This window comes from Perca flavescens, chromosome 10 (assembly GCF_004354835.1).
Source record: "Perca flavescens isolate YP-PL-M2 chromosome 10, PFLA_1.0, whole genome shotgun sequence".
Classification (NCBI taxonomy): Eukaryota; Metazoa; Chordata; class Actinopteri; order Perciformes; family Percidae; genus Perca; species Perca flavescens.
This window is the reverse complement of record NC_041340.1, coordinates 22,558,836-22,585,612: the sequence shown is the minus strand read 5'-3', so window position 1 is coordinate 22,585,612 and position 26,777 is coordinate 22,558,836. Positions and strand designations below refer to the sequence as shown.

General features: G+C 40.8%; 4 protein-coding genes across 9 annotated transcripts; 2 read left to right on the top strand and 2 right to left on the bottom strand.

Annotated features, from left to right (window-relative positions):
- Window positions 1–475: 475 nt before the first annotated feature.
- On the bottom strand, window positions 476–14,220 carry si:dkey-27i16.2 (regulator of cell cycle RGCC). 3 transcript variants are annotated; one of them, XM_028589097.1, is made up of 7 exons: window positions 13,973–14,212; window positions 8,448–8,613; window positions 3,961–4,049; window positions 2,746–2,904; window positions 2,024–2,104; window positions 1,336–1,398; window positions 476–755 (listed from the first exon to the last, which is right to left on the bottom strand). In XM_028589097.1, the coding sequence occupies exons 3-7, from the start codon at window positions 3,980–3,982 to the stop codon at window positions 748–750; spliced, it is 333 nt and encodes a 110-aa protein (XP_028444898.1). In that variant the 5' UTR covers window positions 3,983–4,049; window positions 8,448–8,613; window positions 13,973–14,212; the 3' UTR covers window positions 476–747. The 3 variants fall into 3 exon arrangements, with proteins under 3 accessions (XP_028444898.1, XP_028444896.1, XP_028444897.1); XM_028589095.1 differs by lacking the exon at window positions 3,961–4,049 and having other exon boundaries at window positions 13,973–14,220; XM_028589096.1 differs by lacking the exons at window positions 8,448–8,613; window positions 13,973–14,212 and having other exon boundaries at window positions 3,961–4,249.
- On the top strand, window positions 8,503–11,001 carry pcdh20l (protocadherin 20-like). Its single transcript, XM_028588813.1, has one exon. It carries the CDS (start codon window positions 8,503–8,505, stop codon window positions 10,999–11,001), a length of 2,499 nt encoding a protein of 832 aa, XP_028444614.1.
- Window positions 13,489–20,046, top strand: plp1a (proteolipid protein 1a). Of its 3 annotated transcripts, none has more exons than XM_028589092.1 (7): window positions 13,489–13,801; window positions 15,898–16,084; window positions 16,231–16,387; window positions 16,721–16,889; window positions 17,141–17,214; window positions 17,320–17,385; window positions 19,330–20,046. In XM_028589092.1, exons 1-7 carry the CDS (start codon window positions 13,798–13,800, stop codon window positions 19,453–19,455), a joined length of 783 nt encoding a protein of 260 aa, XP_028444893.1. In that variant the 5' UTR covers window positions 13,489–13,797; the 3' UTR covers window positions 19,456–20,046. The 3 variants fall into 3 exon arrangements, with proteins under 3 accessions (XP_028444893.1, XP_028444895.1, XP_028444892.1); XM_028589094.1 differs by lacking the exon at window positions 19,330–20,046 and adding an exon at window positions 17,794–19,163 and having other exon boundaries at window positions 13,490–13,801; XM_028589091.1 differs by having other exon boundaries at window positions 13,493–13,801; window positions 19,370–20,046.
- Window positions 20,047–22,689: 2,643 nt separating this feature from the next.
- rab9b (RAB9B, member RAS oncogene family) lies at window positions 22,690–26,128 on the bottom strand. 2 transcript variants are annotated; one of them, XM_028589662.1, is made up of 3 exons: window positions 26,038–26,128; window positions 24,521–24,578; window positions 22,690–24,429 (listed from the first exon to the last, which is right to left on the bottom strand). In XM_028589662.1, the coding sequence occupies exon 3, from the start codon at window positions 24,370–24,372 to the stop codon at window positions 23,761–23,763; it is 612 nt and encodes a 203-aa protein (XP_028445463.1). In that variant the 5' UTR covers window positions 24,373–24,429; window positions 24,521–24,578; window positions 26,038–26,128; the 3' UTR covers window positions 22,690–23,760. The 2 variants fall into 2 exon arrangements, with proteins under 2 accessions (XP_028445463.1, XP_028445462.1); XM_028589661.1 differs by lacking the exon at window positions 24,521–24,578.
- Window positions 26,129–26,777: the final 649 nt, after the last annotated feature.

Genomic DNA, 26,777 nt, shown 5'->3' with positions numbered 1-26,777 from the left:
TCAGGAGGAATTTTTTTTGAAGTGAAAGGCTTTCAACACTGTATTGAGAACCAGACGTGGCCAGCAAGGGCAGTGATGTCTCTGCACAGAAGATTAAATTTAGTTTCATATATCAACCAAGAAAAAAGGAAATGTATACGGAATTCAATCAAAATGTAGCTTTATTTAGATGTGCATTCATCTGTACAACAATTTATATATATATATATATATATAACATATGATTAACAAGAACTGTACACTGGAAATGTCAGCACAAACTACTTTTGATATTACACAGCAGATCTGAACCCCATGGACTTTAAATTAGTTTGAAACTAAAGTGCCATCTGTAATTTCTAACAGCTACCTTTAAAACAAATTTCTTTTTTTACTGGCATAGTACTTATGGGGATTTTAAATGTGGCACGAACATGCTTTGTTTACTCTGGGCAGCGTTTTCTCGTATGCCCCGGACAGATGGAAGCTTTGTCTAGTTTCAGGAATATGTCACATCTCTCAGATGCTGGAGGGACGTCATCTTGCCGGCTGGACGCGGCGTCGCCAGGGGTCTGACGGTGTTCTTGCATTTTGGAATGGAGTGCCCTTTTAATTTCTGATGTTAACCTTTTCCCCTGGAGCAGCCAGGGGAGCTTTCGCTCCCTCAGATCTGCTCTGGTGTAGATCTGCCTGTCTGCTCGGCAGTAGTCAGCCATGTTGCCCCTGGCCTGTTTTGCCCCCCCTCTGCGTGGCTCGCTTACGCTCTGTTCACATCTCTGCAAAAGATAGAGGAAGAGAAAACTACAAAAGCTCAGGAGCCAGTATAAAGAGAAAAAGCACAGAGGCATATTAACAGACACACAAACATGCACTGACTAATAGATGAGCCTTGTGAAGATACAGGGGGAGTTAAGATTTATTTGTAACATTAATTCTCTCTGCGCCAAGACCAGTGATACCAGCGGATGCATGTTTTGTTCTTTGTGGTTTGCGCACACACACACACACACACACACACACACACACACACACACACACACACACACACACACACACACACACACACTTATGAAACACCACTGCTTTAGTGCTGATAGCAGGATCATGGTGCTCATGTAGTCAAGTATGCTATTATCACTAAAGGTTGTGTAGATAGTCCACCTTAGTCCCCAGACATGGCATTTACACACAAGAGGTGCTCAGAGACTACTAGGCACTCTGTTTTTCAATGTGTAACAAACCCTGCACTCTGGGTCTCTGCCACCATTACACACTGCAGCCTGCTGGCTTGTCAGCTTGAGTGCAAAAGGAATAAAGAAACTATTGGGGTGGGGGGTAATTTTCTTAAATACGCACCTGCTATTTCCCGGTCCAACATGTCGATAAAACTCTCAAGTTCCCTCGTGTCTCCCAGCTTGGCTGCAGGAAGAGGACAGAAAGAAAAGGAATGTGAGAAACATGGCCCAGTTCAATGGCATTTCCTTTGAGCCAGACGCTAATCTAAATCACAGAATTACATATGAATCTAACTGCTTTTGGACTAGCAAAACACTTTTTCCAGGTGCTTTTTTTTTTTTTTTTTTTTTTTTTTATATATATAAAAACACATTCAGATGAGGCTGATTTTAAGCGCAGTAAAAACCCAGACAGCTTGATGGATCCCACCAGGAACTCTGTTGTAAATATCTTCAGGTATTCTGGGTAAACACAGTGAATGACATTGTCTTTGTGTTCATCCATTGAGATTTAACACTAGTCGTCTGTGCATCTACATGCAACGAGATGTAACCGCTCTCATTCATTTACACACACACCTGAGCCAGTCTCCCTGCTACATAACAGCACAAATAACCCCTGCAGGAGACTTGGAAAGAGGGGGGGGCAAGATACCCCCACAGGGGCTTTGCTGTGTAAAAACAAAAGAGCTCCCCGCCTGATGTAGAGGGTTTTTGTGTGGCTGAGATAGTGATCAGAGCAAAAGTGATAGTGATCACTGTAAGAACGAGGGCTATCTGGATGGAGATGGGCCGATGGAGTCTAGTACCTTTCGGTGCCAGCGTTATCCCTGCTGTGTGAAGCTCCTCCTCGCTGGTGTTCAAACTGTTTCCCAAAGAAGCTTCACTGCCTGGGGGAGAGGGAGGCGAGGAGGGGGTGAGTGCAGATAATAAACAGACGACAAGCACTAAGGCATGCAAATGATCCAACAAGAACAATGACACATTTTAACAAAATGCAGGAGTTGCACATAATGATAACATGCAGTACAATGAAGGTGAGCGCATGTTTGCTGCTGTTCACAGCTTTTGAAACATAAGGGGGGCAAAATACTTTGAATAATGACGACGCAGGGGAGCAGAAAAACACTCTTCTTTTATCTTCTTTTATCTCGTAACTATCGACAAACGCAGAACTACGGCAGCAGCAACGGCGACAAAAAACAACAATAGACAATTACAGAAGTAATTGCAGTTCATTCTTGTACACAGCTGTTGTTATGAGCAAAAAGCCACTTTAATAGAAGTGTACTGGGATGTGTCCTCTTGTGCCACTAATTTCATGAAAATAAAAAAAAAAATTAAAAATAAAGTGTCAAGCTGCAGTTGTTTGGGCTGATAAAGGGGCTCAACGAGCACCCATGGGGACTCCATACAGCATCACTAATCACTCAGCAAATGATGCGCTGAATAATGTCCTTTTTTCCACCACACTTTGGACAATAAGCAAACATTATCTTAATCACAGGAACATTGTTCTAGTGTGACTCACTGTAATCAGAGTCCTCGACTCCGCTGTCGTCGCCCAGCCCTGTGCGACTTTTGGCCTGCTGCAGGACGTGCTGGTAAGCGTGAGGTTTGCTTTGAGAAGGGGCCTTCAACTCCTCCACCACATCCTGGAACTCCTGCAGCAACTCGCCCAGCTCTAAGTCTGTGGAAAATGTGACAGCAGTTGCGAGAGAAACCACATTACTCCACTAAAAGAAAATGTTAAGATCATATCAAGTACTGGAAAAAGTTACATTAATACATTTTTTCAATAGTTTCTAAATAAAAACAAAAAAAAAAACTTAGATCTTGGATATTTCTGAATATAAGAAATGATGGTAACACGTTGCTTGAAGGTATCTACATAAGAGAGACATGACACGGTCATAAACACATGACACTGTCATGACAGTCATGACATATGAACCCTAACCATAACTAGTCATGACAAAAAGTAAAGTGTAACCGAAATTACTTCTAACACAATTATCTTGCCAACAATGAAATTAAAGCTAAAAGCCAAAACCTGCAGTTGAAGTTTATGTCAGTGGGTTTTTATCAAATAACTTGATGTGTCATAATAAACCTAACGGCCCATGAGGCAAATAAAACCTCTAACAGCCTGTAAAACACCTGGTCTGCTAACTGTGATACATAAATATTACAATTTAAATCTAAGTGTTATGCTTTAGGCTGCAATAAAACACCACTTTTGTCAATTTCTTAAATAAATGTAATTTCTTCAGTAAATAAGAATTTCATGAATATGATCAAGCTTTCACAGTTCCCTATGAGGATATAGGAGTAATGCTAGTAGGTTGCAGCAAAAAAATAAAAGCATATTAAAAAATGTCAATGTTTGGGAAGTTAACAGCAAGAAAACAGACTTCATAAAATGAGCTTTTTTTTATGTGTGTATATGAAAAAATATACAGTAGATATGTGGCATTTAGCCAGCTCAAAATATGACAAATAAGAGAGCATGAGTTAGAAAATGTGTACAATTAAAGCATAGCAGGCTACATGATTTCCCAAACTGCTCATGTGTGTGATGTGATTTATAAAAAGGATTAAGGAAAAGTGGAATTTGAGGAGGTTCAAATTTTGGAGGTTTAAAGCCTCTGTGAAAGCATTATACAGGCGTTAGCTGTACAGGCCTAAGCTCACCATCACTGAATCACCATTTAAAACTAATGGCTCAAGTAGTCGTTAGACTCACCTGCGGTAATGGCTGAGGTCATGCTGGAGCAGTGAAATTAAAACACCACCGGGCTGCTGCTGTGCGTCTGGGTTCAGAACGGTTTAACGCTGACAAGCAGGAACTGTAAGTTTATTATAAAGCCCTACCCACACACACACACACACACACACACACACACAACTAGCGGGACCAGCCAATCATGTTGCAGAAAAACCTCAGAGGTCTACTGTAAATGGAAAAAAAGAAAGTGGACGGAAAGTCAAAAGAAAACCCGTCCGCAATTGAGACAGACCGAAAGAAGCCGTTACATAACTACAGGTCGACTCGAGGCGCACACACACACACACACACACACACACACACACACACACACACACACACACACACACACACACACACACACACACACTTAGAAACTAGACTTTAAAAGTGGATGTACCCGTTTAGTGTTCATAATATGTTTAATGCTACATTAAAGAGTTATTGAGTTTGAGTGCTTTATTTTAGAATAAAAACGGGGATGATGATCAATCGACAAACGTAGTGTGCGTCAGCTCGACAACCTAAATAAATAAAATTAAAAAATCGCCATATTTTTTACTTAGCAACATAGTTTTGATTGGGTGGATTTGTACGTTCTTGTTCTTGATTCTGGGTGGAGTAAACGTACTTGAATAAAGTGCACTTTTAGGTAGAAAGTGTCTTTTTGACTAACTTAATTATAATTCCCGTGTGAGCGGTGCAGTACTCTGCTCTGTCGACAGAGGCCCCTCAAGTGCAATTTCTGTTCAGACCCCCAAAGAACAGCTGTATGCCTACAAGTCCGTGTGTCATATCATGCCATTATTAGTAGCTGTGCAGAGTACTCTGATCCTTTACTTAAGTACAAGTAATACCATAGTGTAAAATACTCCATTATGGCATAACTGAGGCCTATGAGACATCTAGGCTAATAAACCTTTGAGTAACCTATATTATTTTTTATGTTTGATTTGTATTGTGTAGCATTTTAATATGTAGCTAATCAAGGCGGGGTTGACTTTTTACACACAATTACTTAATAGTTTAATCTATTTTACATCGTGCATTAAGAATTGCCTTCATGCAAGACACAGAGTCATATGCCTGCTTATTGAATCATTATTTCTAGCAGTCACACACACAAACACGACAAAATAGTCATAGTATAGTACTATGACTATTTTTGACGTGCTATACTATGCATTTTTTACGACATACTACTATGACATGCTATACTATGACATTTGACACTTTTTTCAACATACTATATACACTATTACTTTTTTCGACATACTATGATTTTTCAATATTCTATACTGTTTTTTTCGATATACTATACTGTGACTATTACTTTTTTTGACATACTATGTACTTTTTTTTCCCCCAACATACTATAGGGCCTACTATGACGTTTTCCGACATACTATACTATGCCTTTTTCTACATACTATACTATGACTTTTATCACTTTTTTTTTCGACATACTATGACTATTTTATTACTTTTTTGACATACTATACCAATACTTAATTACTTTGACATACTATGACTATTTTTGACATAATATACTATGACTTTTTATCTTTTTTTTTTTCGACATACTATGACTTTTTCCACTTTTCTACATACTATGGCTTTTTTTGATACTATTACTTTTATCACTTTGTTCAACATACTATACGTTTTTTTTTACTGACTTTTTTTTTTTTTTTTTAACAGTCTATGACTTTCAAATTTTGACACTGACTTTTTTGACATAATATACTGACTTATATTCTATACTATGATTTTTTTCAACATACTATAACTTTTCTATCACATTTTTCGACAGACTATACCATTACTTTTCAATATTCTATACTATGATATACTATACTGTGACTATCACTTTTTCGACATACTATGACTTTTTATAATTTTTTTCCGAAATACTATTCAACAACTTTTTAATCACTTTTTTTAGACATACTAGGACTTTTTTTAAAGTTTTTTGGGGGGCATTTCCGCCTTTAATGCTATGAAACGGGGAAGAGAGAGGGGGAAGACATGCAGGAAATCGTCACAGGTCAGACTCGAATCCTGAACCATCTGCATCGAGGCATAAACCTCTACATACATGCGCCTGCTCTACTAACTGAGGTATCCTGGCCATCTATGACTGTCTTTTTTTTTTTTTTTTTTTTTTTTTTTTAAACACATATTGTATCACTTTTTTCAACATACTATACTATCACTTTTTTCAATATTCTATGACTATTTTTGACATACTATTGTGACTATCCCTTTTTTCGACATACCATACTATGACTATTTTTGACATTCTATACTACAGTTCACTTTTTTCAACATACTATGACTTATATTCTATGATTTTTTTATATACACTATGACTTTGTTATTACTATTTTCAACATACTATACTATGACTTTTATGACTGTCCAGGCTTGGCCTTTTTGTTTGCATGTTCTTCTAGACTTTATTTGACATAGCATACTATTACTTATTATATTCTATGCTATGATTTTTTTTTATATACTATGACTTTGTTATTACTATTTGACATACTATACTCTTACATTTTATCACTTTTTTCAACATACTATGACTTTTTTCGACATGCTATACTATGGACTGCCAACTCTTGGTTCAATCCCCAGTCCAGGCCTGGCCTTTTTGTTTTGCATGTTCTTCTAGACTTTATTTGACATAGCATACTATTACTTTTTAATGACTTTTTTCGACATGCTACTCAGTGGCTTTTTTCAATATTCTATACTATGACTTTTTTGACATACTATACCATGACTATCACTTTTTTCAACATCAAATACTATGCCTGTTTTGACATGCTACACTAGGACTTTTTTCCGACATGCTTTTATGACTTTTTTTTCGACATGCTATACTATGACTATTTTTTACATACAATGACTTCACTTTTTGACATACTATGACTGTTTTATCACTTTCATTTAAGTCCTTACCCTAAAACTCCCATTTGAACTTCCTTCCTTGCTTACTCTAATTCGCATCCTTAATCTATTTCCCACTTTTCCAACTATTCATACTGCTTCAGCAGCTTTGTCCACATTATTGGTGTTCAACATTTCAATGAAATTCATACTAATTAAAACCACTCCCACTTTTCCAACTATTGTCACTACTTCTTGCGTATTTAAGCCAGCAATGCAGTGTAGCTTCAGCTTTTCAGCATTCACACACATTTTCTGCAGGAAATGCATTTTCTAGTTTACATTCATGTTCCCATGTGAATGCAGCAAGAAACATGAAGCATTGTTAACACAGCTTTTGGTGTTATTTATAAAAGATGCGTTGTAGGGGTGCCTGGATAGCTCACCTGGTAGAGCGTGCGCCCCATGTACAGAGGTTTAGACCTCGCCGCGGGCTGGTTCAATTTTGACCTGTGGCCCTTTGCTGCATGTCATTCCCCAGTCTAAGCTCTCCTATCAAATAAAATGCCATAAATAAATAATCTTACATTTAAAAAAAAAAAAAAAAAAAAAAAAAAAAAAAGACTCAGAAGACAAATCTGAGAGGAAAAACATTCAGAGACAGTTAAAACATTGGAGAAAAAAAAAAAAACTGGTGGTAGGTGTGTTAATAAAGACAGGTGTGTAAGCACATTTGGTAATGGCACATTAACCCTGTCCCGTACAGTTTATGGCAGGCTATGTACACAAGCCTCATGGTTACTCATTGCTTATTATTTAGCAACTCTTGAGTTGTATTCATGCCATGCAGGTAAACCTGTTGTTCTGACTTCTCCTGTGTCAGCCTGACACGCTAGGTAAGTGTTGTAGGAGGGGCATGTAATGAATTATGCCTTTAGCTGCACAGGTTTAGGTTGCTGGCTCTGTCCTCAGCGTTCACTCGCTGCCGGGGGAACTTGGGTAACATGTGTGACGGCGATGGGCCATGGGACTCCTGATAATATGAACTGGGCTGGACTACTGCAGGTCAGTGAGTCAAAAGCAAAGCAAGGATTATCCGTTCTGATGGTGTCTAATTACTGTGTCAGTGTTTCAGATTGATAGAAAAGGTGTAACTGGAATGCTATTTGTTAGTATAGCTGTAGAGGCACCGAGGAGATAAAAAAAAAAAAAAAAAAAAAAAAAAAACTTAAAATATTTTTGAAAATGCAGAAATATATACAAATGTGATTTTTATTTTTGTAAAGCCAAACCCATGCTTTGCTATTTACTTTGTTTTTTGTGCATGTTGGGTTGTGTAAGAGTAATTGGTTGGAGATAAATGAGGGGCATCACATTACCTTCATTGTGCAGTTGCCTGCTTTCAAAAAGGGGTCATTGAGGCATGAAGTTTAAACCTTATCACCACCAGGGAACCTTATCTCCACCAGGGAAAACTTCTATACTGTCAGTTTCAAGTGCAACATAAAAACAGTCAAAAAATAGCCAAAAAAAATAGCCAAAAAAAATATAAAAAAAAATTACTTTCTCACAGTTTGTTTCTTCTTCCATCAGAATTTGCTGGTTGTGGTACATCTGCAGCAGATCATGTGTGGTTCTGTCCAGTTTTCTATCCCAGAGGAACAGGAGCCTGGTATTCTGGTGGGCTCACTTAGTAAACACTTTCCACCTCCTTACCAGCTCCTGACACAGGAGTATCTGTGGACGGACAAAAACACGGGGAATTTCTACACCACTGAGCAAAAGATGGATCGCGAGGCCCTCTGCCCCGAGGAGACAAAAGCTGAGGAATGCATTATTTTACACAATGCTGTCGTGGGGCCCTCAGGAGACCTTATACAGTTCCCTGTGATCATAGAAGACATCAATGACAATGCACCTCATTTTGAAAACAGTGTAATACACCTAAGGGTGTCTGAGGACGTGACTGTGGGGACCAGTTTCTTATTGGATGACCAGGCTCAGGACAGGGATGCCGGACATAACGGCAAGCTTCATTACCACCTAAAAGATTCCGCTGGAGTTTTCAGTTTAAAGGTGGAAGAAGACGAACCCGTCATCCTGCTGGTTGTGCAAACAGCTCTGGATAGGGAGACTCGGGACCTGTATCAGATGGCGCTGGTGGCCACCGACTGTGGCTCAGAGCCTTTAAGTGCTACAGCAACTTTAATAGTCACAGTGACAGATGTCAATGACAACTGTCCAAGCTTCAGCTCTGACAGCCCCCGCAGTGTCACCGTCCCCGGAGACTCCCCAAAGAACATGCTGGTTGCTCAGGTCAGAGCCACAGACCCAGATTCAGGTCCGAATGCCGCCATCGTATACTCCCTCAGTCCCAAAGTCTCTGAGCGGGCCAAGAAGCTCTTTAGCCTCGACAGCCTCACTGGGTACATCAGACTAACACAGGACCTCCAGAGTGACAACAGCGAGGAGCTGCTGTTGAAAGTGTTAGCTAGCGGCCATCACTGCCCCCCAGCAGACACTCAGGTAACCGTAACCGTGCTCCCCAAGGTGAACCAAGAGCTGACGTTCAAGATCAGGTTCATAGCGGAGCATCAAAACCAGACTGTGGTGTTACCAGAGAACCAGCCCCCCACCGTCTTAGCCATTTTAGAGCTTCATGGTGACAGCAGCTTGAAAGGCTCATCTCTTGCCATTGAGAGCGAGGTGCCTTTCACCTTGAGCCCACAGAATGGCAAATACCTGCTTTCCACATCAAAGCCCCTAGACTATGAGATGAAAAGTGAACATCATATCTCTGTGGTAGTGCATGGGAGTTCACCCGAAGGATCTGTGATCACTCCTTCCAGGCGTGTGATCCGGGTGTTGGTGGCAGATGTCAATGATAATGCTCCACAATTCCTCCAGTCACACTACCAACTGGAGGTGGAGGAAGACAACCAGCCAGGAATGTCACTGCTGCGGGTCTCGGCGTCAGACGCAGATACTGGATCAAACGGCAGGGTGACGTACAGGCTGGACAAACGCACGTCTACCATATTTAACATTGACCCTGTGACAGGTCAACTGTCAGTGTCAGCCTCTCTGGATAGGGAACAGCAGGGTGTACACAAAATCACTGTGTTTGCACGAGATAGCGGCTCTCCTCCCTTGGAGTCAGTGGCCACAGTATCCATTTGTGTTCTGGACCAGAATGATAATGCACCTGTTTTTCTAACCCCTCACTTCATATTTTTTATCCCCGAGAATGTACCACCGTTTGCCCAGGTGGGGAGGGTTGGGGTGACGGACCCAGACGAAGGAGAGAATGGGAAAACGGAGTTGCACGTTGTAAACAGCAGTGGACCTTTTGTTGTGGATAACACCCAGGGGACACTGCGCACCACCACCCACTTGGACCGCGAGACAGACGACCGCTATGAATTCTACCTGCTTGCTGCCGATCGTGGGCACCCAGCCGCTTTGACTTCCACTGCCAGGGTAACTATCTTTGTGGAGGATATCAATGACAACCAGCCAAAAGTGATCCTTCCCAGCAGCAACTCCTCATGCCAGACTGTCTCTTCGGCAACCATTGCAGGCACCATAGTAACAAAGATTTATGCCGTCGACGAGGACTCGGGGCTGAATTCGGAGATTACATACACCGTTGTGGCTCCGAAGCCAGCGCAAAACAGCAGCCCCTTCCGGGTGGATTTGAAGACGGGGAACATCACCGTAGCTCAGCAACTTCTACAGAAAGACCTGGGAATGCATCACCTGTTCATTATGGTCAGAGATGGGGGGAAACCAGCTCCACTTTATACCACCGTCTGGGTTAATCTGTTGATCAATGAGAGCACGGGGCCCTGCCACTTAGACAGGGCGCCCACCTGGACAGGGACAGCTGACTTGGTTCAAACCCCCTCAAAGGCCCCCATCTGTGAGGTGGAGGACACCAGATCTGCTCAGCTGACACTGTTTGCAGGCCTGGGTATGATGCTGGTGTCCACATGTTTGCTTGTGGCGACAGCTGTTTTATACCTGAAGCAGAAGAGAAGAAGTCTACAACAGAACAAGAGGGGACACATTGAGGAGAATGAGATTCCACTCAGGCTCAAAGACAAATATTACTCTGATGACTAACAGAATAAAGCAAGCAATGTGTTTAATCCTCACTGGCACTTTGTCAAGGATGAAATCAGCCTGTGAATTAAATACACTCTGAATATTTGTCAAAGGCTTCTTGCATTTTGATAATCAAATTCGGTGAATTATTCTGATACAGTGTATTCAAACACTGTGAAATTGCGACATTCTGTGGAAATAAAGCAGGATATATTTCCTGATAAGCTGCCAGCAAAGCGTATAAAAAGTTGATCTGATAAGTGAAGTATTTGAAGTTACCAGCATGGACTTGTAGAAAAATATACAACACTGTAATTTGACACAGGTGACGTTTACAGTACTAGCCACTATAAGATAAAAGCTCATCACAGCAAGGCATTGCTAAAATACCAGTATTACAGTCACTATCTTTAGGGATTATTATCCATCACGCCTGCAGTGGGAAGAAGACTGAGGTAATGGTCCACTAAGTTGATTGGGTCTTTCTCAGATTTCCGACTCAAGAGCGATGGGGAGTCTAAAAGTATTTAGACACATAAAGGGGTTTAATGTTCCTCCGGTGGTGAGGTGATGAAAGTCTCTCAAGAAGCAGCTCTGAGACGACCACAGGAGGTGGAGTGCAGCTGTGGACAGGTGAGAGGCACACCACCATCTCAAGTCACCGCCTCACACCTGTTACCCGATAGCATTGCTTCTCACTCACAAAGCTGGATCACACCCAAAATGCAGAAAAACCTACTGTACTGCACCCAGTAACCCTACAGCTTGTTGTTTTGATGACAGATGTTTGGAGAGAAACCACACTGTGTTCAAAGAAATCTTTAAAAAAAAGGCACTTGCTCTGATACATTTGTAAGCTGCAGGAACAACTGAGATATCAAAACCAGGTTAAGTGATGCATAAAGTATGAATGAGTCAGGGTAAAATGTGTTTACAAATCTGTGAACAAACAATTACACAAAGAGGGCAGGCTAATTGTCTTAGCTTTCACAAAATAAAATGCTTTGTGTTGTCCTTGCGGGTATAATAAACTATTGAGCGATCCTTTCGAGATACACCTGTGTTAGAGGAAAGGAGGAAAGCCACGAGTCAGAGGTTGTAAAACAAAATGTACACCTACCTGGTTAGTGGAGAACAAGGCTTGTATAACACGAGTGGTGTTTCTCTGAGGATTTATGAGCTAGCAGCTCCAAAATAAATAATCTAAAGAGAGTTGTACTGTGACACTAACTACAATAACAGAGGAAATAAAAGGGCTACATAACAAAGTGACAAATTAAAGAAGCCTTTTAACATAAGGAGTTACATATTTCGTTAGATTAAAACATGTACAAATCACTATTAAAACCTTTGTGGTTCAAAAAAAGAAATTTTTTACCTGGTTGACAAAATGTCTAACATCCTTACAGATTGGATTTTTGGAGCATCATGTTTAAATAGATTCTTTTTGACAAAACTGACTTTTCTTAAGAAAATGAATAGTATTGTGGGAGAAAACGTATGTACCTGCTACTGTAAAAAAATAAATAAAATAAAATAAAATAAAAATGCTATGGCAGGAGAAAGCCTGCCATCTACTGGACACAGGTGAAGCCAAATCTGACTCTTTAGTTCTGGTATTTTGCCAGAGGGTGTAGATGAATCAGAGGACAGTCTTTCACTCAGTCACAGTCAGGTCAGCTGAGATCAGTAATACTTCCCTGTTGCATTCTGCTCTGCTCATCTCATCTTAATCAAATTCAGTTTTTGGGGTTGAGGGTTTGCATGATCTGACGTGGCCAAAAGAAAACAGCTGGCACCAACCCAAATACCTAGTGGATTATTTCTGAGAAACACATCAGGGGTTTTATGATCACAAATGACATAACAATCCAGTCTAATTAAAATAACAGTGATGTTTTTCTTATCAAAGAAACTTGATGTAGTGATGCTGGGAAATACCCCTCAACTACAGGCTTAAGTGGCATTATCTGACTTGAGTAATCCACATAATCATGGTCTGTGAATGCCACTTCAAGCGTTGCTTTAAAAAAATAAAAAAGGAACATTCCAGGAGTAAATAGACCTATTTAAGAGATAAAGGATAAAGCGCATATCGGTTTTGCCAGCTGGGATCTTTCTATGTGCAGTACTGTATCTCAAACACTGCAGTTAAACTGGTAGTATCTGATTAATTTCCTAAGTGTAAAAGGATCACCTGACTGTCCACAGGCTCGTATTGTTGGTGTAACTTCAGACAAATCACCTATACTGTTCATGGACAAACAGCGTCTCATCATTCCCATAGACCATCTGCATGATCCACGGTTTGGTTTATCAGGCTGAAAATCTTGCCATGGGCTTTTAAAGCAGAAGGCCTTGAAGAACCAATGACTCTATCCCCTGGAGGTGTGATACCAACTCACAGTGGAGGAAAGGTTTGTTAATATGGTGTGAGGGGGGGGTAGAGAGAGAGAGAGAGAGAGAGAGAGAGAGAGAGAGAGAGAGAGAGAGAGAGAGAGAAACGTTCCCTCTTCTGTAGGCCTATTTGCATAAGAAGTTGCAAGTTGCTCTCTCTATATGCGTCAACAATAAACTGAGGAGCGTAAGAACCTTGACCTCCTCATTATTCTCCGCCTCGAAGTTCATTGAAAAGCGACATTGTTTCTCTAAGATTGCACTTGCAGTCATCAGCGGGTCTGTCCATTGTTGGGGGAACAGAAAGAGAGTTGAGGTTGATATACGGGGGCCGGAGACCAGTTGCGCATATCATCAGCAGACCAGCTGCAGTGCAGGCAGCAGTAGCCAACAAGTCCTGAACGCATCCTTCCAGACATGGGTAAGAAACTCCAGCCACTTATTAGCTTTTTAGCATATAGAATATACGTCACATTATCAAATCTGCATTTTATTTTCATGTGATTGCACGCCGATATGAATGGGACTGTGAAAGGGCATCAGAAGTTATCAATGTTTTATTTTTTTTGTCACTTAGAGGTCGGCTACTCACCGGCTGATGTTCCACTGATATCATGAAATTTATTTCATGCTCGAGATGGCAGGGCTACTTTCAGAGGAGCCTTGTCGCATTTGCTTTCGGTCGTAATCGTTCTCAATTTTAAAAAAAAACCGAACTTGGCCTCAGCTTTGCATTTCGTACCAAACGAGGTGTGTATTTTCATTTGAGTCACAGAGAGACCTTGGGCAGCTTGGTTCAGAGGGCTTCCGCTCTTTGTTCGGGCTGGTGATGTCATTAATTAGTTAATTGGTACAAGGTGTATCTCAAGGCGTGTGGGCTAATACTGGTTGGACTGTGTGATGTTTAAAGTTCTGATGCTGTTTAGCTACTTGTAGTCTACTTGCGGTGACCAGAAACCTTTGTGACCTACTTTTAATGCAGCTATTTCCCACCTAATGGGACAACACTGCAACAATCTGTCTATTTGCTAGTTTTCTCACAGTTTTTATTTTAAAACTCTCTCTTCCATGCCGCAGTAAAACTATGCCATCTGAATGACAGTAATCCCAGTTTGCCCCTCTCTCTCTCTCTCTCTCTCTCTCTCTCTCTCTCTCTCTCTCTCTCTCACACACACACTACACACAGCCATGTAGAAGTGTTCAATTAAAGAGCTATCTATTTGCCCCTCCTGCCATCTGTGTTTACTGTAATGGTACCAACCAGTCTGTCTGCTTCCATTGTGCGTGTGTCTGTGTGGATGCACGCTTGCAAGCGTGTAATGGCACACATGCACACAGTTGCATTGTTTGTTTATAGATTTGCTTTTTCCATCCTCTTCCAGCACAGACAGCTCCCCACTATCACTGTCTTGTTCCCATGTCTCCCCAGAAGTGTGTGTGTGTGTGTGTGTGTGTGTGTGTGTGTGTGTGTGTGTGTGTGTGTGTGTGTGTGTGTGTGTGTGTGTGTGTGTGTGTGTGTGTGTGTGGTATAGAGGTTCCTCTGGCCTTTGTTTGCTTGACATTGGTGGCCCTTGTACCCCCATGATGGTGTGAGACAAAGACTGTTGTCTCTGCAGTCACAAAAGCAGCCTCTCTCTCTCTTTCACTTTGTTTCTCCTCTCCGTCCTCCCCCTTTTCTCACACTCTCCATGTTGGGTGGTGAATGGAGTCAGGGTGCGAGCCGGGGTCAGAGCAGACACATCCCCATGCTCTTGGCCCTTTGGCATCCATTCAAACAGCACATGACTATTCGGCAGAATGCACAGCTTTGCCAAGTATAAGAGAATGTAAGGGAATGAAAGTGTAAACAGCTGTGGCTGGGCTCAGCTTTTTAAATGAAACCTTATTTACCTCTAGTTGTTATCTAGGTATGCAGATAGTTTCAGTTTTTTTGTGCCCAGGTTTTGAGATCGCTAAGATTTCTGCCTCCAACCCAATTCAATTGAATTCCGCATGATGTTCACACCATTACAAAATGCCCGAGTTCCTCCTGCTCTGGATAATCCAACCATCACTATGGAAACTGTTGACAGGAAGTTCTGTGACTCATCCAGCATAACAGAAAAATATTGATTGAATTATTGCGGGTCAACAGAAAATTAATTTCACCAATATCATTCGTTGTCAAGCCTCTCTTTGGGGTAGTGGCTCGTTTTGGTAGGACAAATCAAGACTTTCAAAGACGTCGACTTGGGCTCTGAGAAACTGCGGTTGACATTTAACCACTATTTTTGACAGACTAAATTAATTATTGATTTAATCAATAATGAAAATGGTATCAGTTGCAACCCTAGTTCCGAGCAGCACAAATTAAATTCTATTTTTTCCTTCACTGTCTTATGCTTTACAAGAAAACACCTACCCTACATTGTACTGGGCTTAGGCTCATTCCATTTACATTGGAACAAAGCCTGTCTGTCATATTGCATCAGTTAATTATGTGCCCTGACTTTCATGGTGCTGCGTCTTAACTAACAGGTTGCTATGACTGCTGTATGCGCTGTTTGGGTGGGGTGCCATACTGCTCTCTGGTCGCCACACTGCTGTGTTTCTCTGGCATTGCCCTCTTCTGCGGTTGTGGGCACCAGGCACTCACAGAGACAGAGAGACTCATCGAGACTTACTTTGCCCGTAACCTTCAGGACTACATCACCCTCGCCTACATGTGAGTGGTACATTTAAGCTTCCATCATTAGTGTCATCTTTTTAACCTTGTGATGGGATTTCAGAGGATTTAGTGTCTATTCAGAAGGTTTAGGTTCTTTGTAACCCTGAGTTTTTCTTTTTTTCTTTTTTTTCTTTTCTTCTCAGCATCCAATATTTCCAGTATGTCATCTATGGTTTGGCCTCCTTTTTCTTCCTCTACTGCATCGTGCTGTTGGCCGAGGGCTTCTACACCACAAGCGCTGCCAAGCAAACCTTTGGAGAGTTCAGGAGCACCATGTGTGGCCGATGCCTCAGCTCCTCGGTGAGAGGGCCCGGAGTGGGACAAGTAAAGGGGATTGGAAAGATTGGATGGGATTAATACACATATCACTCCCTGGTGGGTGCTGAGCTGAAAATCTTAAAGCTGCTAAAAATCTTTGGGGACATGCAAAGATAAGCATACAGTGTGTGTTTGAGCAGTGGGGGGGGTGGCTTGAGTGGTTGGTAGAAGAGGAGGAGAACCGAGAGTGCGATAATAAGTAAAGCTAATCAGAGAAAAAGTAAACGTGGTCACTATCTGAGTCACTGCTCATATATACACTCTCAGATTATGTGCATCAGTTTATTGTGTTTATTCTGCTCCCTCCTTGTACAGTTTATTGTGATGACATACATACTGGCTGTGCTGTGGCTGTTGGTGTTTGCCTTCTCCGCCCTGCCTGTCTACTTCTTCTATAACATGGATGCCACCTGCCACACCATTGATGTTCTGACCGAGACCCCAGCGAGTATCAACCAGCTTTGTGTTGATGCAAGACAATACGGTAACACGACACCTTTTTGATGACAACAAATGAGGCTCTCTCGATAATTATATCAACAAATTCCATGAAAAGCCCAATATGGGAAGTAGGGACGTCAAAAAGTATTAAAAATGAACAAAAACATTGTTGCATTTGGTCTTTTCATATGATTTGCGGACAATGAGAAAAATATAGAATAATGCCATTTTTATCCTTCGATTGTCTCTATGCTTAAGAGATAGAAGTGAATAAAGAAATTTGATTTTTAACAGGGCTCCTGCCATGGAATGCAGTGCCAGGCAAAGCTTGTGGTATGACTCTGTCCACTGTTTGCAAGACCAGAGAGGTAAGAACCAGGGAATAATTGCCACTCTACAGTCATGTTCTATTTACCTGACATGAACTGAAGACACGTCATCACCACTAATGCAAATCTCTTATTTCCTTTCAGTACCGAATGACCTATGACCTCTACATTGCTGCCTTCGCCGGTGCAGGCATCACTCTCTTGGCTCTGGTGAGTGATTATGCTTCAGCCGAGGCCAATTTGGCTGCGCTTCCACAGTGGGGTACAATAGCGTTATATGGCTCATGTGACTTAGTGACGCTCAAAGTGTAGGCGGTGAGGCATCTTAGGCCTCCATGACTGATGATTTTTGTACTATTGCTCTCTGTTCCTCTTTCTCAGCTGACACAAACATCATAATAGTGCTGTAATGTCTGGTGGTTTTCCAGCCAGGCAAATGGTGCACCCATTATACTCTCATGCTCCATTACAGAAGCTGTTATACAGATGGTATCTGTTATCAAATGAATGCCATTAGCAGTTAATCATAATTTCTTTCTTATTTCTAGAGTTTCTTGTGGATTTTTCTCCTCTTCACTTGTTTTCTGACACTCCCTGTCTCTGCTTGTCCTTCCATAGCTGACCTATACTGTGTCAACCACCTATAACTTTGCGGTTCTTCGGTATCTGGGGAGAAAGGGCATAGGTGCACGGTGTTAGGCTCACCAGCTTCCTGTCTGCTCTATCACTACTTCACCACCAACATGGGGATTTAAAGGGACTGCAACAATTCTCTCCTCCCACATCATCTGCACAGAACCACCTCTGGTCACAGACTCTTAAAAATGTTGTCTTTGTATTTTTACTTCACTTGTTGGAAAGAATATTATTGTTTATTGTTTTATGTGTGTGAGGTGCGTCTGCTGCATGTACATGCAGTGAGTCTTAATCAGTATTTCCTATGCCATGTCACCAAAATATTTGTAAATTATTCCTCTTGTTGCTTGCTGACGTTCGTGTCTAAAATTCATTTCTGCTTCCCGTCGCACTCAAAATACAAATAACACAGTATTAATAAATTAACATGTAAGAAATAACCACCAATCTGCGACACATGTGCTGCTAGAATGCAGCTGTTGCAGAGAATAGGGATTATAGGTTACCATGGCTGCCATCCTTCACATCTGGTCGCCATGGTGGCAGACAAGCGCGCATTTGCAGTCTCACGCTGACCTCAGGACTTTTCTCACGGGCTGGAGAAAAGCCTCAACAATGGAGTCATGCCTGTTTTAAAAGCTAGCCAATAAGGAGCCAGTTGTTGGGGCCACCGGCGCTACGGGTCTCTGCTAAGGGTTATATTACATGTCAAGGGAGAGGTTCGTCCAGACAAAGAGAGGGTTAGACCTCTCTAAAGCCTCAATGCAGCTCTTCTGGGACAGCAACCACACACACACACACACACACACACACACACACATCCACATGCTGCTGCATGACCCCCACCTCCCTCTCAATAATTGAAGTGATGGAGTCAGACAGAGTGAGGGGGACTGAAGGAATTTAAAATGCATTTTGAATAGTTTCTTTCTGACAAAGGGACATACTTGTTTAGTTTTGATCTAGAAAGGTCTAAAATCATTTCTCATAATTTTGAGATGGCAAAAGCACTAGGTGCTAACTTATCGAGTGACCTCGTATTATTAGACTTTAAACACATTGTTGAGGTGCGACTCCCCCCTGCTGTTAATGCATGACTGAGGTACTTTTATAGAGATAGGACAGCTTTGTTTTGTCTCTTATTCTTTAGGAATTTTGTTGTAGTTATTGTATAACACATCTTTTTACTTACCGTAGCTGAATTTACTACCACTTTTACACTTTGGGTATTACTAACAAACACCTTTGCAGCATAATAGGTAGATTATTCCATTTGGTGTAAGCTTTACCCAGCTCTGAGTGGTGGATTTGTCAAATGGCAGCTGGCTGTTTGATGATTTTTTTTTTTTTGTGTGTGTTGGTAAAATTTGATAATAAAAAGAATATTCTTTTGAAGTATTTGTGCAGAGTGCCTCTGAAAATCTTTTTGTTTGTAGCCTGTGTGGAAGTGCGGTGTCTGGTGGTGTAGTGTCACAGTGTTTAACTGGCGCTCCATCCTTGGCTTTCTGCCATAACTAGGGGCCAAGGTGTTTTGTATTCTCTCCTCTTGTGTCCACAGGTGCACTGTTGTCTGCACTTAGCTGTGAACCAGGTGTACCTGAGGAAGCTGATGCACAGGACGGAAGAGGAGAGGAGAGTCTTTGACCTGTTTGGAAGGTTGCAGAGTGACAGAGGGGGGACACTGGGTTGTCCATACCCTGCAGACACATCTGACATCTCCTGACAGCGCCTCTGGTTTCGCAGCAGGAGCTTTTCATGATGACCATCACAATTATTGTTTTGTGAAGTGTACAACTTTATAGTACTTGGTAAATTTATTCCCTTCATTATTTTGATGTTTTCATTAAAATATAGGCTAGTGTGTGTCACATAAAGTCGTAAAATGGTACAAATGCAGTTGGGAGCCATGACACTTCAATATGTTGTGTGTATCTCCTATAATGTTCTGCATTTGACCAGTGTCTCTAGAATCTATACTTTCTGTATATTTCCTTAAGTCAGACATTTAATTTGAATGGCAGACATGATTTATTTTTTTATTTTCTGCCCAGGTCTGTTTTCACAGTATGCGGTGCATAATTGATTTCCTTTTTAATGAAGAGGGAATAAACAATGTTCACTGTGTCCTGGGTTCCCACACATACTTGGTCATTCAATGACATTTAAGCTTTCGTGTGATGAAATTCAAACAAGGTGCGTTTGGGGATTAAAATTAAAGACCTGTTTTACTCATGATTGTGCTGAAAAATGTAGTAATGCTTTGTTTAAACACTGCTGCTTATTACTGCAAATATTCAGGCTTTTTTTTCCTAATGATGAAAAGACTGCCAAAAGGTGGAGAGCTGAGGTATTTCGAATAATTTGAGTGACCTATTTTAGTTTTAAAAATAGTTTGTCATTTTTAAGGCAATTTACTTTAATGAATTTTCAAGGCATGAGCACAAACACCACAGACAAGATAGTGTCTCCATTTGGTATGTCGCATGTTTTATTTGTAGCCAAGCACTGGAGAGTATTTATCGCTTTGCCAGCATGTTGGCACAACCAGTCTTATCCTCTGTAGTGCAAAAAGAGGAGTTAAGGGAAGTTGTCCAATAGATCAACACGTAATCAAGATGAACAGTCTTTCACACAGCTTTAATCACACTTTTGGGTTGAGCACTGAGGGTGAGACAGACGTTCAGTGTCATTTTGTACATTAATATAAAATGATGCCCTTTGCAATTTACATAAGCCATTAATATGGGCAGCCCAAAGAAATACGTTTTTACATTCTTAAATATTACAGTGACATTAAAAAGAAAAAATACTGACAAGACAGGGTTGCAGTGATATGACATCATGAGAGCAACATCCTGTAGGGTTATGCTACCAGTTTATATACTGTAAGTACCCTCTGATTCTCAGATAAACACTGTGATAGGCTACATTATCTGAACGGATCAAAACTGAAATAGTACAGTAAAGAAAAAGTATTCAGTTTAATCCAGAAAACATTAACGCTGACACATAAGCTAACAGCCCTTATTTTTGCTTTGACGTAATGTAGGCTACCAGCTTGATTTTGTTACAATGCCCTACTCCGTAAACAGTTAATAAAGTTTCTCTCATATTGCTGTGAGTACTAGTACTCAACACATCTTTACAGTAATCATATGAACAAGCTGTTCATTTTAAGCCTACATTAAACCAAAGAACCATGTAATAAGTAAATATGACTGTACCTGATTAGATACTTTCACAGTGAGGCTCTTGCAATGTTCACCATTAGTCTGCACACATTGAAATATGATGCAATTATTGACTTAAAAGGCAAATCTCAGGCTGAGAGAACACACAAGACCTCCAACAAAACAGAAAAATGGGTATGAGAACATGCATTATAATAAGAACCATGGTGACTGCATTCAGAAGATGAAAATACTTCATCTTATTTATGCAACAGGTTTGGTTGTTTGAGTAGACAGCACAATATAATATTGTTTCAGCAGCAATCAAAATCCTGATGAGAATGATTTTAAACCATGTTAAACTTAGTTTGAAACATTGAATATCAGCACATTATTTTTTCGAACCATACAGGCAAAAACAATGCCCTCCGATAGTAAAACCAAAGGGAGCCTGTATTTAAAAATATTTAAATAAAAGTAAAGTACCATCCAGCTGAAAACGAGTAAACATTGTTAAGTTGTCAGAATATTTAGTTATACGTTTCACTCAATACTGTTAAGAATGGACAGAAGAGGTGATACTAATGTGTGCACAACGCATTAGTAGTAATGACCCTATCCTTGTGTTCAGGCTATTTCACATTCAGCTGAGACCTAGAAGGACCGGACAGACAGCACAAGGCATTTGGCCCCCCAAATTCAGTTGACGAACTTTCAAAAGATTTGGGGACTTTAGCCTCAAGTGTGCGCCCTTTTGCCAGAAATCTAGGTTTCATCTTTGACCCAGCATTAAAATTTGACAAACAAATTAGTTCTGTTGCCAAATGTAGCTTTTTTCATCTCAGGACTATTACTAAACTAAAATCCTTCCTCTGTCGTGACTTGGAGATTGTTATTCATGTTCTTGTTTCGTCTCGTATTGACTACTGCAATTCCTTGTATTCTGGGATTTGCCAATCATCTTTATCACGCCTGCAGCTTGTCCAGAATGTGGCTGGCTAGATTGTTGACTGGTACCAGAAGGAGGGATCATATCTCCCCAATATTGGCTTCTCCTCACTGGTTACCGGTCAAATATAGAATCGATTTTAAGGTAATGTTACTTCTTTTTAAGGCATTACATGGATTGACCCCTTTATATATTGCTGATCTTCTTACCCTGCATCACTCCTCCAGGAACCTAAGATCGTCTAATCAGTTCCTTTTAGCTATTCCACAGTCTCTGATGAAAAAAAAAAGGAGGGTGATCGCGCCTTCTCCGTTGTGGCCCCGAGACTCTGGAACAAACTTCCCATTCATATTAGGTCCTCCTCTACTGTCGAGATCTTTAAGTCTCATCTTAAAACACATTTTTATTCTTTGGCGTATGGTTTAGGGACATTTGTATATTTGTATAGAAGTGTGTTGTTTGTATGATGTTCATTGTGTCTATATTTGTATTGTCTTCCTTTGTTTTTATAACATAATATAGCTTTGTACAGCACTTTGTTCAGCCTAGGTTGGTTTTAAATGTGCTCTATAAATAAATTGAATTGACTTGACTAATATATCAGGAAAGCACAGGAGACCTTCAAAATAGGTTAAAGGACTGGAATGTTGAGGCCAGACGCGCAATCAACAAGGCAGGCACGAGATTACAAACATGCCATAATTATGAAAATGATTGTTGATTCTGATAATAACAACCTCCACTATATATCAGGAAAACAGCCCTTGATCGAACAGAATATCGCACGTCCGTAAACAAAAAAACACAAACAAAAAAAACACATCGGAAGATAGAAATGTCCTTCACAGAAAAATAAACAGCGGTTCATCAACAACAGCAGCAAAAGCAGTATTACGTTTTAACTTCGAGAAACACTGAACACTGAAACAGGCCCATGTACATAAATCTTGGGAAATAAAAATGATCCAATAATGCCTAGCTCGTACACCTGCAACATCCAGCTACACAGTAGTGCAGTGGTAATACATATAATAGACAAATGAATAAGGGCACCGCATTAGCGCGTACCCAATGCTTACAGGCAGAGCTGCGAAATGAAAGTTTACAGTTCCCTTCCCACTGAAGACAAACACGGTCATCCTGCTTTTTAAAGCAGCAGTATTTTAAGTTCCTCGTACCTCAAATCATATTGGTCATCATTATGTTTTTTGGGGCTTCTCATGCATAAGATCTGCATGGATTGTGTCCAGAAAATACATTAGCTCTCCACTTTTGCTGAAGGAGCTGATAACAAGAAAATGTGATGTTGTATTCAATGTCCATTTAAAACCCAGAAAAAATCCGCTCATGGACGAACTGTTGAGCAGTTACAAGAACAACTGTATGTTGATGTGCCAAAGTGTGCTCTTGTGTAGAGTGTGCTCTTCAAGAGAGGACTGGTTGCGCTCATCCACTGTATTATTTAACATTTGAATTAAAATAAATGCTCTGAAAGCACAATTTGATACAACCCCTGCATAGGCAGACAAAACTGACACTGGGTGAAAATGTGTTTGTGCAACAATACTGAAAGCAGACATAGTACGAAGGACGAGTGTGCCTGTTACAGTGTGCCTGTACCTTGGTTAGAGCAATAATTCAGCTGAATCATTTACACAGCCCTCCTCAGGGCAGCTGCATCTTATCCACATTATGTTTAGGGGATACTGTACTCAATACCTTGTACCTACAGTATGTGTACCATTAACAATATCTTTACTGGCTCTCAAAACTGCCATGGGCAGATTTTAGATAAATAAATTAAGACAAGGTGGAATCCCACCTGACCAATCAGCAGCAAGACGTGCGAGAGGTTTTGCGGTTGCCATGGAGATCGATAGTACTACTCAGTAGTGTATGGTCAATCTGGTCCTCAGCAGCCAGAACCTCCCTGACAGCTGCCTCGAATGCAGCTGTGACATTAGTGTCATCCTTAGCACTGGTCTCAAAGTAAGGGCAGCAGCCGTTCTCTTCACACCAGGCCCGTGCCTCGTCCTCCCCCACCTCCCTCCGCTCCATGTCTACCTTATTGCCCAGCACCACAAAAGGGAACCGCTCAGGGTCTTTAACATCCGAGTAGTACATGAACTCCTTCTTCCAGCAGCCGAGATTCTGGAAGCTTTGCAGGTCGTTTACAGCAAATGTGAGCAGGCAACAGTCGGCGCCTCGGTAGAAAGGTGTGCGCAGGGACTTAAAGCGCTCCTGGCCTGCTGTGTCCCAGATCTGAAGAGTGACCAAGCGCCCATCCACCTCCAGGTCCCGGTTTAGGAACTCCACACCGATGGTGTGAAAGGACTGGGAGTCAAAGCGGTCTGTGACATAGCGGTTCATTAGGGAGGACTTGCCCACTCCACCGTCGCCCAGCAGGATCACCTTCAGGAGCAGGCTCTTCCCGCTCATCATGTTTCCTCCCACCCAGCAAGGCCTCCACACCACGTGGCAGACCAGGGTCAATTTAACCTAGAAAGAGGAAGAAATGCAAAAATAGATATTTACTACACATTTAAAGGGAAATGAAAATCACTATTGGGGAATAGGAAATGAAACGTACTGAATTCTCAGCCACACAGTCTGTGGGCTTGACTTCACTGATGATTCAGTGTAAATACCTAGGGGAAAAGACTGCTGGTTTAGCAACATTTGCATTTAACCTAAAATGAACTTTACTGACAGCAAATGAAAGGGAGATGTGTAATGGTTGACTAGTTTCAGGGATGAATGACAGGGGCGAAGGACCGAAATATCTACCAAAGGTCTCTGGTTGGAGCTTTGAGCTGAAAGACTACAGCCTTGTTGTTTACTTCAAGACACACTATTATATAAGCTTGGGTCGGTGTAAACTTTTTCTAATGTAGGCTAGTTTTTAATTTGCCAGATTATGTCATAGTGACAAATGCCGGTTCAACCGGTTTACAATCAAACCGGTTTAATTTGGTACACCGGACCGGACCAGTAAAAACAGAAACTGACCCAACTCTACACAGTAATACTGACTCATGATAACCTACCCACGTATAGGGCTGGGTACCAATATTTGATACTTTTACGCACGGACCGAATCACCTCCATAGTATTGAGTATAGAAAAATGTCATTCAATACCAAATTCCAATACTTAAGTAAAAGTACTGAGTAAATCTCATCAGCGTTAGTGAGCCAATAAGCATGCAGCATGCTTATAATATTTGATAATGCTGGTGATTGGCTGTCTACACATTGTAGAGTCATGCACAAAATATCACTCCCATCATGCCTAAACCTAACCAATCCAACCAACAAAGGCAACGAGTACTAGCCAATCAGAAGCAGAGTTGGGCGGGTCATGCTTTCACCATCCTAGGAAAGGGCTCACTTGTGTGTTGTTGTATTTTGAGAGGCTTGACTACAGTGTGCGTCACATATGTATGAATGAGCTAACAAATAAAAGATTTGTATTAACTTAATGTGTAATGTTATTTATTTTTGTTAAAATGGATTTTATAAAATTGGTATCGAAAAAAGTATCGTACAGGTATCGAAGATTTTTGAACGATACCCAGCCCTACATATCTAGCTATATGCTTACCAGCTATAGCGTGGGACATGAACATTATACTACATAATTTAATACATCAGTTTAATGACATATAACAGGTGCAGTGTTTGGAGTCCTACGCCACAACAACAGGGGCGAGTCAGGATCATGAGCTGACACGACCACAAACATGCTACTGTTGACAGCAGCTAAAAACTCTGATAAAACTGCTTCGTCGATGGTCTCAGCGAATGTGCTTCAGAGCAGAAGTTAACTAGCTAGGAACCGAAACGGGTAATTGAAAAGGCTTTTGAAAAACTATATTGCAGCAGACAATAACACTGTTGTGTAGCGGCTGCATCCCAGCCAACTAACAAGCTATCCGGCTAGTGTGGTGGCTTGTTGACATTCTATACGGTCAGGCTAACCGTTAGCCTCAGTGTGCGACTATAAACTATTTTTAAGAGCAACATAAAACTGTTGCAGTGAGGTGATGTATATACAATTGAATTCATCTAATACAAATAGAAAAAAAAAACTTGTGTTTTCACTCACCCTGTTCCTAATAGTTAATATTTCGTGGTCTGCCCTCCTCCCCTACATCTGACTGAGATGACTGTCGTGACGTGCGCGCCCCCGTCGAGAAGCTGCACGTGCACACCGTCCAGACGAGCCAAGGTCCCAAAGCCGGTAAAGTTCACTGTCGATAAACATCAAATGATGACAAAGTCTCTCTTCTCTGTGAAGTGTACTCATAGACAGTATATGGGTGTACTGTACAAATGTATTTTGCACATCCTGACGTGTACTTCACTTGAGTATTTTTCTGTTCTGCGCTATTTATATCTGTTCTGATATATTTATACTACTAAACTACATTTTAGAGGGAAATATTGTACTTTTTTAGTTACTGTAGTCACTTTGCAGATTAAGATTATGGATGATGTATTGTTATATGTTAAACTACCCAAAGGTATATAAAGTACATAAATTCTACCTAAACTTTAATGCAATCGTATGTATATATATATATATATATATATATATATATATATATATATATATATATATATATATAGGGTATACTGTATACCCTATATTGTATATTATATACATATACAACCAATGGAGCTCATATAAAGTATTTTAATTTTGGTAGCCTAGTAAATTTTTCTCTTGATACTTCCATACTTTTAAGTAAGATTCACACCAATGTTTAAAGCAGAGGATAATATATTTCAATGGTGCCCTTTAGAGCATTCAAGATTTGACAAACCCTGCAATTACCTAGTACA

Excerpts from the sequence above, each read along its gene's own strand:
- si:dkey-27i16.2 (XM_028589095.1), bottom strand. The coding sequence starts at position 8,490 with ATGTACCACAACCAGCAAATTCTGATGGAAGAAGAAACAAACT. Across the intron at positions 2,105-2,745 it reads AGTCGAGGACTCTGATTACA|GCAGTGAAGCTTCTTTGGGA; the intron begins GTGAGTCACACT and ends CCTCTCCCCCAG. Across the intron at positions 1,399-2,023 it reads GATAACGCTGGCACCGAAAG|CCAAGCTGGGAGACACGAGG; the intron begins GTACTAGACTCC and ends CTCTTCCTGCAG.
- pcdh20l (XM_028588813.1), top strand. The coding sequence starts at position 8,503 with ATGTGTGGTTCTGTCCAGTTTTCTATCCCAGAGGAACAGGAGCCTGGT.
- plp1a (XM_028589091.1), top strand. Across the intron at positions 16,890-17,140 it reads TGTTGATGCAAGACAATACG|GGCTCCTGCCATGGAATGCA; the intron begins GTAACACGACAC and ends GATTTTTAACAG. Across the intron at positions 17,386-19,369 it reads GCATCACTCTCTTGGCTCTG|GTGCACTGTTGTCTGCACTT; the intron begins GTGAGTGATTAT and ends TTGTGTCCACAG.
- rab9b (XM_028589662.1), bottom strand. The coding sequence starts at position 24,372 with ATGATGAGCGGGAAGAGCCTGCTCCTGAAGGTGATCCTGCTGGGCGAC.